General features: G+C 41.5%; 1 protein-coding gene across 3 annotated transcripts in view; it reads right to left on the bottom strand.

The window, feature by feature from the left end:
- Window positions 1–3,556: 3,556 nt before the first annotated feature.
- LOC114049897 (sushi domain-containing protein 4-like) overlaps window positions 3,557–13,091 on the bottom strand; it is a 228,872-nt gene continuing 219,337 nt past the window's right edge. For 2 of the 3 annotated variants that reach the window (XM_027871344.1, XM_027871346.1), the window contains 3 exons: window positions 9,447–9,829; window positions 8,487–8,693; window positions 3,557–4,731 (listed from right to left, as the gene is read on the bottom strand). In XM_027871344.1, the coding sequence (XP_027727145.1) occupies window positions 8,509–8,693; window positions 9,447–9,829 (568 nt within the window). In that variant the 3' untranslated portion in view covers window positions 3,557–4,731; window positions 8,487–8,508. The remainder of the gene's footprint in view (window positions 4,732–8,486; window positions 8,694–9,446; window positions 9,830–13,091) is intronic. The other variant, XM_027871345.1, reaches the window with a different exon arrangement.

The following is a 13,091-nucleotide window of genomic DNA, read 5'->3' as shown; positions in this document are numbered from 1 at the left end:
TCACAAAGAGTCAGACATGACACAAGTACCTTGGACTGTCCCCAGAAAGTCAGAAGCAACACGGTAGCATGAAAGCATTGGATTGGGAGTCCAAGGGCTTGGTGGAGAGAGTCTTTACTCTGTAACATCCTGGCTATTCCATTTTCTATGTGTGACCTTGGGCAAATCTATTTGCTTCTCTGGGCTTGGGTTCCTTATCTTTAAAATGTGAGGGTTCAGTGCTTCTTAAACTGCAGGTCACGACCCCATGGGGTTGAGAAAAATTTGGCAACAGTACAAGATTTCTGGATGCACAACAACCAAAAATTAATTCAAAATCAAAATCGTAATGAATTTGAGGTGTTTCTGGCAGTGTTTGCCTGTGTTGCATCTCACAACTTCACTGTAGTCTTGGTTCTGAACACAAAGCACGTGCACTTTGCACTGAGCATGCCCTCAGGCCATGTAACACCAGCAAATGCTGCCCAAACATGAAAAATGGGTCACAAGTAGAAAAAGGTTAAGAAGCTCTAGACAAGATGACCTCTAAAGTCCCTTCCACATTTAAGTCTAGTCTATGCCCCTTAGTACCTATTGAGTTCTGAGCTGGGCATATATTCTGGATAGACTTCTTCAGAAGCGAGTATTATTCAATACGTCTAGGTCCTTATTAGTATGAATAATGAATTCTCTCTTTCCCCCTCCCCACACCCCTCTCAAAGTGGTGGCATTATTTGAATTCACACTGTGCATTTCCACTGGGCTCTTAGAATGAATTACCAAATGTTATATAACCATAACTTTGAATAAAATTCAAATTCAAATACATCCAATTCTGGGGATTGATTATTCACATTAATCAAGCCTAACTCTAGCTGGGTATGGAATTCTCTGTAAACATCTAATAATGCCTTGTCACTATAAATTGTATCTTCCCACAGTGTTTCACACAAAGTAGATTGCCTAATCAGTATTGCTTGAAAGAAAGAGACAGACGTGACTCCAAAATGTAAATCGATGAAGAACATGAAGAAATTGCAGTGTAATTTTAAAGACCAAGGGTTTCCTCCACAGTTTTTTGGGGGGAACCCTGCGGCTGTGAGGCCACACGTGGCCCTCTAGGTCTTCAAGTGTGGCCCTTTGATAGAGTCCAACTTTTACAGAACAAATCCTTTTATTAAGGGGATTTGTTCTGCAAAGTTTGGGATTCCGTCAAAGGATTTCACTTGAGGACCTAGAGGGCCACATGTGGCCTCAAGGCCACAGGTTCCCCATCCCTGCTTTAGATAGAAGAGGTGAGAAAATGTACCTCCCTTTCTTCTTTGCCAACATTGGAGACCAAAGGTATGGAACACTATATAGTTCAGACACAGTTGGTATTTTGTTAGTTTAGTTGAACTACTTTTTTCCCTCTTTCTTTTTAAAAAATTCTTTGTTATAAAGGATAACATAACAAAGCCATCCCTTATTTTCCCTTCCCTGCCCCTATAGATGGGTAAGGAAGAGGAAAGGATGTATTCAGAAATAAAGTGACATAAAAAAGTCTGTTTTGAATAAAACAGACAAAATCGATAAAAACAACAAATAAACATGTGTTGGTAGATTTAAATTCATTGAGGAAACAGACTTTAACCTGATAAAATTCATGCTTCTGAAGAGGGTCTCCCAACCTGGGATTTTAATCAAGTACATAGCTTATAAATTAATTCAACTCAGGGCACACACGCATTCTCCTTCTGGAGGTAAAAATGAGAAGATGCAATCTAGTGTAGTAGATAGTGAGTGTATTGGCACTGGAGTCAGAAGGTCTGGGTTTGTTGAAAACTATCTTTACATGTAATTGGAAAAAAATAAAATACTATTAAGGAAAATTTTTTTAAAAGTCTGGGTTCAAATCCTACCTTCTATATTCTGTCCGTGTGTCTTGGCACTAATTATTTTACATCCCTGGGCCTTAGTTATCCCAGCTCCAAAATAAGGGATTGGATTAGAGGATCTCTAAGGTTTCTTCCAGTTTTTAATCCTATATTAAGCAACACCTGTGTGGGGCCTTGATCTTACCTGGAACCACAGGGGTTGGGTAGAAGATTCAGGACATTTCCCAGTTGTGTGACCCTGGGCAAGTCCCTTAACCCTATTTGCCTCAGTTTCCTCATTTGTAAAATGAGCGGGAAAAAGAAATAACAAAACACTCCGGTATCTCTGCCAAGAAAACCCCAAATGGGGGTCATGAAGAATCAGGATTGACTGAAATGACTGAACAAGAAGATTCGGGTGCCTCAACTGGAATTTATCATAAGGCTGACAAGTAAGTCAGCCTGCATCCTCATGATGAGAACGATCAGTTTGTGTGGGTTCCCTTTTGGCCTGAGAGCTCAGAGTTCACAAGCTGACAGTCTTAAAATCAGTCAAAATGTGATGAAGCCAGAGTCTGGCTTTTCATGGGGTGCAGTGAAAAGAACACTGGATTTAGACTCAGAAGACATGGGTTCTGATCCAGATTCTGCTGCTTACTTAGCTATGTAACTTTGGGCAAGTTATTGAACCTCGCTGGGGGCCAGTTTCCTCACCCGTAAAATGAGGGGTTTGAACATGATGGCCTCTGAGGTCCAGGGATCCTGTAATATTTTTCAAGCTCTGAAAGGGTAATCCTAGGGGAGGGAAATTACTTTAGGTGCTGGGGGGCCTAATCTTTATGGGGCTGCCTGAGAAGGTGACTGGGAATCTATTTTCCCAGTAGCATTGGAGATAACAACTGGCACTCTGGGGTTGAAGGAGAACAGGGAGGGGAGAGTAGTGATGGCTTGCCATCCTGGGAGCTTTGCTTAGTGGTATGGCATTGCCCAGATTTCCCTGGCTTCGTCAGTGGGCGTTCCATGTCACACGCTGATTTTGTCTGGCCAATCTGTTTTGAGTCAGGGATGCTCCATGTTCCACACCTTTGGCAAACTCACATAAACTATATTCCTTACGTTTGAACGTCTGTATAAAGGCTGTGGTTGGTGGGATGAAGAGGTCTGTGCTTCATCGCCTAGCACTTTCTGAGAAATCAGTTGTAGAGTTTAGCACTGTAAGCCACAAGAGAGGAAAGGGAATAGACTATATTCAATCAAAAATGTGCTTAATTCTCAAATCTTGCTTTCATATCCTGGAACTCCTTCCCTCTTCTCCCTACATCATCTTTCTATGAGCATCATTGTTTTCTTAATTTTAATCAGTCTACTTAACAAAAACCTAGGATTTAGTCAAAATTTCTTGCTATCATTGCTTCACTGGAGGAGCTCCTTCAGGGATTGGGCTTTGGTTTTAATTTGTCCAGAACCCAGGAGAGAAAAAGTAATCAGCACCTTCCCTCCACTCTCTCCCCCACCTCCCATCACCCTGTACTTGATAAGATACTGTAGGACTCATGGATCTTACTTTATCATTTGTTATTTTTAAAACACCCATTGGAGCAACACACGTGTTAGTTATGCAGGGTGGGCATCCTCAGCCTCAAAGGCTCCCCAGAGCAGGAATAGGGGTGCTGGCAAACCATCTTGCAGATGTTTTGCTGAGAACCAGAAAATCCCAAGACTTTGTGGTGGGATGGGTTTGCATGCCACCATTTTGTCCACGTATGTTAAGAAAAATGCCTTTCAACTTAGGAACTTTTTTCCTTCTCCTTAAACCATTTCTGTTTCAGGAAATGAGGCTATGGCAGGCTGGTGGGGGATAGTGCAAACAATCACAGTGTGATACTCAACAGGAGATAAGCTAGTGACTCACAGAAATACAAACAACAGGTAAAGGGTATTTTTTTTTTCTTTGAAAAATGTTGCAACAAAGCGTCCTTTTGAATACTTCCTCCATCATGAGACTGGTATTCTAACACTTTTTTGGCCATCTGGAAAATAACAGAGTTTAGCAAATGCAATGGATTCATATTAGTTCCATAAACATAAATACCAACACTTCACCTTGGATGGTCTATAGGACAGAAGGCCTATTTCACCTACAGAATAAAACAATCTCCAGAGCGCCCAGTCTGGCTGCGAGTCTTTCTTTTAAGAGTTTGGGGTGGCTGGCTATTAATTTGCCACATCCAAATTACTGAATGTCTTTTATCTTCAGCCTTACTTGGACAGAAATTATCCACAATGAAGAAAACTATCCAAGAACCAAGGAAAGATATTCCCTTTGGAAACCCATTTCTTTCTGAATGTGGAAAGGGGATCAGTTCTGCTTTCAGTAGACCAACACAGACTCTTTTTCCTTAGACTGATTCAGCCTAAACCGGAATCCAGAGATTGTACAAAGCAGGTTTTAGAAGCAAATTTACATAGTATGACATGCTTTCAGAGGAGGCAGATATTACTCATAACAATAATTCAATGGGATGTGTAATTCAGTAGGATTTGTATGGAATTGTTCAACTTCCCTCAACATGGAGATACATCAATTATCTTAATCCAAGAACTTGCAAGGGTTCCCCCTTCCCATCTTGGACTATTGGCACTGGCAAAATCCCCAAGTCTTATGTGAAAGAACCATCACTCTTGAGTTAGGCAACCCCACTGCTGTATCCGAAGTGCACAAAGTCAGGTGCTGTTGCCTTGAGGACAAATAGGAAAAACAAAGACCTCTCCCCAATCCCCAAAATCTCTTCATTTACACCCCACCCCCTAGAGTGCATGATTTCCTCTCCCAAAGGTGCAATCGAATAATAAACATTTTGATCAGGCTAAGGTTCTTCTTCCATCAGTGGGATTTCTGCAAAAACAAAACAAAACACAGAGCGGTACAGTTGAAAATGGGACAATGAATCAGCAATTATTAAAACCATTAAAACATCAATTATTCAAGATGAATTTTAGAGTCAATGGGTATTGAAATCCCCTTCCCCCCTTCTCCCTTACTTGTCAAAATGTTTTCACCACAAATGATAGATAACTCTGCATTTTAATGTGTGACTAACTAAACCAGGAGTTCTTAACTTGAGGTCCATGGATCCCCAAGGGATCTAACGATAGATTCCAGGGGGTCCAAGAAATTGGATGGAAAGATATTTTTCTAATTATATTTCAATATAAGTTGTTTCCTTTATAATTCTATGTGTTCTATTTTATGCATTTAATAACATTATTCTGAGGAGAAGCCTGTAGGCCTCAACAGCCAGTCAGAGGGGTCTACCACACAAAAACAATTAAGAACCCCTGACCTAGACTGACCCTAACATAGAATTTTAGAGCTGAAAAGGAGCGCTCAAATTTCCTCTGCCCAAAGGGAAACAACTGCCACCTTACAGACTGAAGAATTCATTACATTTTGCCATCTGTGCAAGTAGTCAACTGAACTGAAAGACCATGAGATGCCTAGCTTGAAGACATTCTATTCAAAATATCCATCCAGCAAGAACTCCATACTGAGTATTATTAGAAGATAGGCTTGCCAATCAAGTTTCTTGGCTTATTCAGCTGGGTGACCTTGGGCAAGTCACTTCATTCAACTACCTCAATCTGTAAAATTTCCTTTAAGGAGTCCTCAAAGCTTATGATGCTAAATGAGTCATCATAAGAAGATAAAAAAGGTAAAAGAGGTTCCTACAAGAGTAATGGCTCTTACAGACACAATGGAGTTTAGTGTCTAGAAGGCTGGTCTTGGAGTCAGAAGGACCCAGATTCACTTGCTACCTCTGACACATAGTATCCACGTGGCCTTAGGCAAACCACTCAACTTCTGAGTGTCCTGGGCAACTCTCTAAAGCTATAAGTTGCAGATAAGTGGCCTATCTACATCAGTGGAGAGAGATTCCACACTGGATTATCTCTTAAACCCACGAAATCACAGATCTAGACCCCCTCCCCAAAAAGAAAGGAAAAGAAAAAAGGCCCCCTCAATTTCTACTAAAGCCCTACTCCGATGCTTTATTGAGGCATGGAAACTGGAAAGACTGAGCACAGGCCCAGTGGACAAACAAGCCCGCAGACAAACTCCATGTCTTTCTTCTGAGGACTAGGCCATGTGATTTTGAAGAGGAAAATTATCACAAGTCTGACCACCAGGGGACACATTATTTTGGCCACAGTGACTCATGAAGAATCATCTAAGACGATGACAATCTGGCTGCAGTCTACCTTTCTAGATTTATTTCACATTATTTCTCTTTACACAGTCCATGTTCCAACCAACTGGCCTTGTTGGTGTTCCCTGAAATTGGCATTCAATCTCTTGATTCCATGTCTTCATAGAGGTTTCCCCCATCCCTGGAATGCACTCTCTCCTCATCTCTTCCCAAAAGAACCCTAACCTTCCTTTAAAACTCATCTCAAGGGCCACCTACTAGAAGCATTTCCTTATCCTCAGTTCCATTTCCTTCCTCAAATTATTTTAGTTACTCATCTCTGTAAATGTTATATGCCCCCAGTAGAATGTAAGCTCATTGACGGCAGGGCTTATTTAATTTTGTTGTCTTGGTAACCCCAGTGCCTAGCTCAATCCCTTGCACATAGGAGGTATTTACTCAATGTTTCTTGAATTGTTTATTTGCAGGCATGGAATCTGCCCAGATTGAGAGGATGAATTCATGATTCCTGAAGAGCTTAAAGGTATTGTGATGCAGGGGGAAGTCCCTTGGATTTTGAGTCAGAGGACCTCGGATCAAATTTTAGTGATGCTATTTACTACCTATGTGACCTTGGACAAGTCACTTGACTCCTGTGGGACTCGCTGTCTACATCTGCAAATAAGGGGGAGGGAGGTTGGATGACATTACCTCTAAAGTCTCTACCAGCTTTAAATCTGGATCCCATAAGGTACATTTCTCCTCCCAAGCATTTAGAAGCATAAGAAACAGCCAAGCTAACTTCTTCCAAAACTTACAAGCAAATAATTTATTCCTTTCCTATTTGTGCTTCCTCTTTTCCCAGATATTAACACATTTTTTCCTATCCCTTCCCTTTCCACATCCCAGCTGCTCCCTTTTCTCCCTTTCCTAGTCTTGTTAAGGCTCAGAGAATATGTGTATAATCCTGTGATGTGACTTTATCTGGTTGGCCCTGTTTGCAAGGTGCAGACCAGGGCCTGTAGAGGTTATAATCGATTACATGGTTATAAATCAGGGTTCTGTTTATTTTTCTATTGTAAAGGGTAATCACCTGTTGGCTTTATTACGTATGCTTTGATAGCAGATGACAGCAGTTGGCCTAGTTCCCTTCTAGGAAATATAATTCAAACATATTTGGAAAATTGAGATCCATTTTCATTGGCTTAATAAATACTTGTTAATTGATCGACTTGAGTACTATTGATTTTCATTTTGAAAGGACCTAGTACTTTAAATATCTACAATTTCATTGGTATGAGTATGCCCTTGAGCAAAGGAGATCAGATTCTTCCTGAGTTTCTGTGACCAAAAAAACAAGAACCAAAAAACAAAGCTAGTTACTTTGTGGCCAGCCTCCTGGTGATACACTTCATTGAACTTAGCTCTCCTGATTACAGAAGCCTTCCTAGCTTGTTATGACCTGCCAGAGTCCTTGATTGTCCAGGTTTACAGCCACACCATCATAAAGCATCAGAGTAGGACATTAGTGAGGCATGGAAAGACAACTTAAAGTAAGCAGATAATAACTTTTGATGGATGACTATTTAATACAGTGCAGTGGAAAAAAAAAATCATGGGAGTCGAGAGACCTGAGTTCTAGTACTTTCTCTATCATTAACTTGCTATGTGACCTCAATAAGTCACTTAACCTCTTGGTCATTCAACTACATCATTTGTAAAATAAAGGGGTTGGACTAGATCAGAGGTGTCAAACTCATGACTGGCCCTAGCAGCAAAACTTTCCAGTGTGGCTGGAACCAGATTGCAATGTAATTGGGACATTGTTTGTCTGTTTTTTGAGGCAATCAGGGTGCCCAGAGTCACACAGAGTCACACAGCTAGTGTCTGAGGCCAGATTTGAACTCAGATCTTGCAGATGCCAGTCAGGGCAGGTGCTCTATCCACTGTGCAACCTAGCTGCCAAGCAGGACATGTTTAACCAAATTAATAAAAATACAATGCAACATAGATAATGTCAAGTTGTGGTTTTCTGAGTCAATATAAGGCAGGCAGGGATCCCCTTCTAGTTGAGTTTGACACCACTGAACTAGATGATGCTTCCCAGCCCTATATCTGTCATCCTATAAGAGCTGGCCTGGATGGTTCCTAATATCCCTTTCAGCTCTAAAATTGGAAAATTCTGTGAATATATTCATTATGTTGCTTTGTTTTTTACTATTAACCAATGCTCAGTCTTTAGTCATGACAGGAATATATATGGCTTTAAATTGTCCCTCACATTCTATGAAATGTAAAACAGCTTCACAAGAGAGCAGTTTGGCCTAGTGAATAGTAAGCTGTCCTCAGAGCCAGCCCGGAAGATCTGGGTTCCCATATTTGACATGTATTGGCCATGTGACCCCTGGGTAACCAAGGTTCTAGGCAACTCTCTAAGACTGTAAGTTTCAGAGAAGGTGCTGACCTGCATTGGTAGGGGAAGTTTCTCACTGGGAGCTCCCTTGTGGTCCGCCAGGATACCGGTGGAACTGGGGAGAGGCATGAATTAAACACCCCACATTCCCACATTGCCAGCTGGAACTGTCGTGAGCAAAGAAGCTATGGCGAGGACGTGGGGCGGTTGGAGTTAACTTTGCCCCGAGTGGGTTGATCTGGGACCCAGCTGTGGGCCCTATGGGCAAGAAGAATATGAAAGCAGTTTTTAGAATGTTGGCAAGAGTACCTGAGACCCCAGGGAACCTCCTTGCCCTTGGCTTTTATCTGCCTTTTTCTTCTTGAACTTCATTTTGATTGCCTTGGAAAATGACTGTACCCAGGGGGAAGGTGGATTCAAATATATCTTTATTAAATCCATTGCTCATTTGAACCCTCTGGCTTTGAGTGATCCACTGCACCAGACGCAGAACTCTGGGCCACCCCTAAACCAATCTCAGGTTCAGTCCTTGCCCCATCCCTCTTCTGCAGAAATATGGTATAGATACATACTTACCCATTATATATTCATAACACACTACTGTGTTTTCCTCTCCCCTGACACAAAGGCATACTATTCTTTTCCCAAACAATATTTTAGTGAAGTTTTTGGAATTTTTTTAAAACATAATAATCTAGGCTTTATACACAAAGACTGAATAGTCCCAACTTCAAACCTTCTGCCCTGAAATGTTTGGCATTCTTTTATAGCTCCTGATAACTTAGCTAATTGGCTTATTTGTGAGGTGATGAGAATCATTCATCATCATAATTAGTCTTTCTACTGTACTCAGAGAGAAGCAATTTGTGCTGAGTGAGTGGGAAGCAGCCTGATTTGGGGTATTGCACTTTGGGGCAGGGTAGACCATGCAAAGAAGAATGATTTTTGTTTCTGTGTTTTTGAAATGGGTTGAATTTTGTAAGGCCAGCTTATACTAGAGAAAAAGTTTACCATCAGCAATATCGACGCTTGGGCTGGTGGACACTTCCTCTACCGTGGTGCTGTCCAGTGCATCTGTTCTTTCCGAAACAGGCCGTGGTCCTGCTTGGCGCATCGATGGAGAATACAAACTCTGGAGCAGCTCTGAAGAGCCTGATACGCTGTCACAGGCTTCACCCTCCCCCGGCACTGTGTCTCTGTCCCCTGAGCCAGGGTATGCTGGCGGGCTCTGATCCTCTGCTGGCATGGGGCAGCCCTGGCCCACAGAAGACAAGTATCCTGGGGCTAAAGCGTTCAAGCTGCTACTCACAGCTTCATCGTAGGAAGGCAACATGACGGGTACCCCATCCACCACCACAAAGTCAGGGTCACTGCTGGAGCTCCCTGAGAGGCCCCTAGATCAAAGAGAAACAGATGAGTGACTCTGACATCGGAAATGCCACCTGGAGGAAAGCAGACACAAGGCCCCATTGAGCATCACAACCCGAGTTCAAATCCTACCTCTGACACATCAATAATAAAAAACTTATATTTATGCGGCTCTTTTTGCAAAGCATTTTATACATGTCATCTCATTTAGAATCTCATTATTATCTCATCATTAATAACAGGACTATGGGGGTAGGGGCATTATTGAGTTTAGTCACCTTTTCTGTACAAATGGCAACAGTAGCTCCTGTAATATCTCCCTTAAGATGTTGTTACAAGGATCAAATAAAATTAGATCAGTAAAATGATTTGCAAATCTTAAAGGGCTACATAAATATGAGCTATAACTATTTTATCAGACTGCCTGCTCCCAACCTCCCTGAGATATGATATTATCATCAGTTCCCTAATTTGTAAAACGAGATGGCTGGGCTCAATGGCTTCTAAGGTCCCTTCCAGCTCAATTCTATGGTTCAATGACGTTATGATGTTCACATAGTGTCCATTCACAGGTCAGTGGGGATCTGCTAAGCTAAAATCCTGAAGAATTTCTTAGGTCTAAAACAAATGACATAAACGCATTTCTCGAAGTTTGTTGTTGTTCAGTCACGTCTGACTCCTCATGACCCCATCTGGGGTTTTCCTGACAAAGATCCCAGAGTGGTTTTGCCATTTCATCCTCCAGCTCATTTTACAGATGAGGAAACTGAGTGAATGAAGTAACTTGCTCCGGGTCACCCAGCTAGTCAATGTCTGATGTCAGATTTGAACTCACAAAGATGAGTCTTCCTGACTTCAGGCCTGGTGCGCTATCCACTGGGCCACCTAGCTCCTTTGCCTTTATAAGTAAATGTTGTTTCTCCTGATAAATAAGCTCCTTGAGGGTAGCAACGGTTTCATTTTTGATTCTGTATCTTTAGTGCCTACAACAACCACTGTCTTGAACGCTGTAGGTGCTAAAATTAATGCCTGTTGTTTACTGAGGCACAAAAGAAGTTCCCCAGCTGCCAATGCTGTCATCCATCTGTTGCCTTTCAAGAAGGCATACAATTTTTTCTCCCATCATTGGCTAGCCTGTCTCACACAATTCCTTGTTTCTTTGGCCTTCTCCTTGTTTCCTCTGAGATCTCCTGAGACCTCCATGCTTGCCTCCTGCTTAGTCCCATTTTGACTCCAGGGGAGAAGACCAGTATGTGCTTGAGTATGACAGAGTGGAAAGAACCCTGGATTTGGAGTCTGAGGTTCTGAGTTCGAATCCTCTCTGCTCTTTCCTGCATGACTTTGTGCAAGTCATGGTTTCCTCATCCATAGAATTAAAGTATTGGACTAGATCTTCTGCAAGGTCTCTTTCAGCTCAAGATCTTATAATTATGGTATATGGGAACCTACTTGCAGGGAAATGCAAGTAGTTTTTTCCCCCTATTTTTGTTACTTTTCATTTTGATAATTGATCACATAATGTTGGCAAATGAGCAATCCGCTAATTTGCCTACCTTCTGCAGGTCTCAAAAACAAGTCTAAGACAATTTAGGCAACACATCCCTTTACCAATTATATTGGCCTGCCCTCTGGTGGCTAAATGAGTGACTACAAGTTCTTCACCGGTCTTCTCTAAATCTACTTAGAGCATTCATTGCCAGAATATGATGGAAAATGATAGCATACTTTTCCCTCCCTCCCCACCTCGCCTCCCTTTATTTTGTTTTCTGATATGGTTTCTAGGAACATATTAGGGCAAAAAGAAGGGGATGCCTATAGAATGAACCTCTCATTATTTCTGGCTATTAGGTGAGAGGGCTATTAAAGGAAACTGAAATCCATGAATAATAAAGAAAAAATTATTTAATTTGTTAGAGAATCACAGAATCACAGAGTTAGGAGGGATATCCACAACTATTTAATCTAATTCATATCTGAACAAGGATCCTCCCTATTATCTGAAAAGGGATCATCCTGCCTTCCATGAACGCCTCTAGTGAGAGAATTCTTACTACCCCCCAAAGCAGCCCATTGTATTTAACTGTTATAGCTCTAATTGTTAAGAAATCCTTCCTTTTGTCAAGCCTAAGTTGGACATTGTGCACTTGTGAGATTGATTTTCTGAACCCAAATGTGAGACAACATCTATCCCTACAAAGTTTCATTGTTTCTTTTGGATAGCAAATCCCCTTTAAGAAATATATTCTAACCATGAGTCTGAGGTTGAAGGATTTTGATCTTACCCCTCAAGGTAAAACTTACTAATACTAAATCAATCAATAAACATTTATTAAGTGCCTACTATATGCCAGGCACTGTGCTAAGTGCTAGAGACACAAAAAGAGGCAAAATACAGTCTCTGCCCACAAGGAGCTTACATTCTAATAAAGTGTTATTCCAACTGGATTTCCACATACATATAGAAGGTTCTGATGTGGATTTAAGCCCTTGATTACTGTTGATAGTAAACTTCTAATGGCAGAGATACAGAGCGCTTTATGGCCTTAACAGAGCAGCTAGGTGGCTCAGTGGATAGAGTGACAGACCTGAAGTCAGGAAGACATCATGAGTTCAAATCTGGCTTCAGGTACTTACTAGTTGTATGACTTGGGGCAAGTCATGTAACCCTATTTGCCTCAGTTTCATCATCTGTAAAATGAGCTGGAGGAGGAAATGATAAACCACTACATTATCTTCGCCAAAAGAAAACCAAAACCCAAATGGGGTCATGAGAAGTCAGACACAACTGAAACAACAACATGGCCTTAATGGCAGAGAGATGACATATATTATTGCTTCAAACATTTACCATGTGGTCAGACATATAAACTGTGACAGTGCAGTTATGTGTACATTCACATGACAGTCACACTTAGTGGTCCTCAATCCTTCCATCCTCACTTGTAGCTTGACCTATTTGCAAGTCAGGTGGCAGGGTCAGCATAGGCGATTCCACCCAACCAGTAACAACAACCTCGGTTTCTTTAGCCTGACTTCCAGGCTGAGAAAGTGCTGCCTAGTCAGAGCCATTCCTTAATAATTGCTTCTCTCACTGTTCCTTTCACACTCCTCTGGTTGGTGTACATAGCTGTTAGTGTTCCATCTCCTCTTTGTGAGCTCTTTGAGAGCAGAGGTGTCTTTTGCTTTTCTTTGTATCTCTGGCACTTAGGACAGTGCCTGGCACATAGTGGATGTTTAATACATGTTTATTGATTCCAACTTTCTCTCTCTCTCTCTCTCTCTCTCTCT

Source organism: Vombatus ursinus, unplaced genomic scaffold (assembly GCF_900497805.2).
Source record: "Vombatus ursinus unplaced genomic scaffold, bare-nosed wombat genome assembly UNPS02014798.1, whole genome shotgun sequence".
NCBI lineage: Eukaryota > Metazoa > Chordata > Mammalia > Diprotodontia > Vombatidae > Vombatus > Vombatus ursinus.
This window is presented reverse-complemented; position numbering and strand designations above follow the sequence as displayed.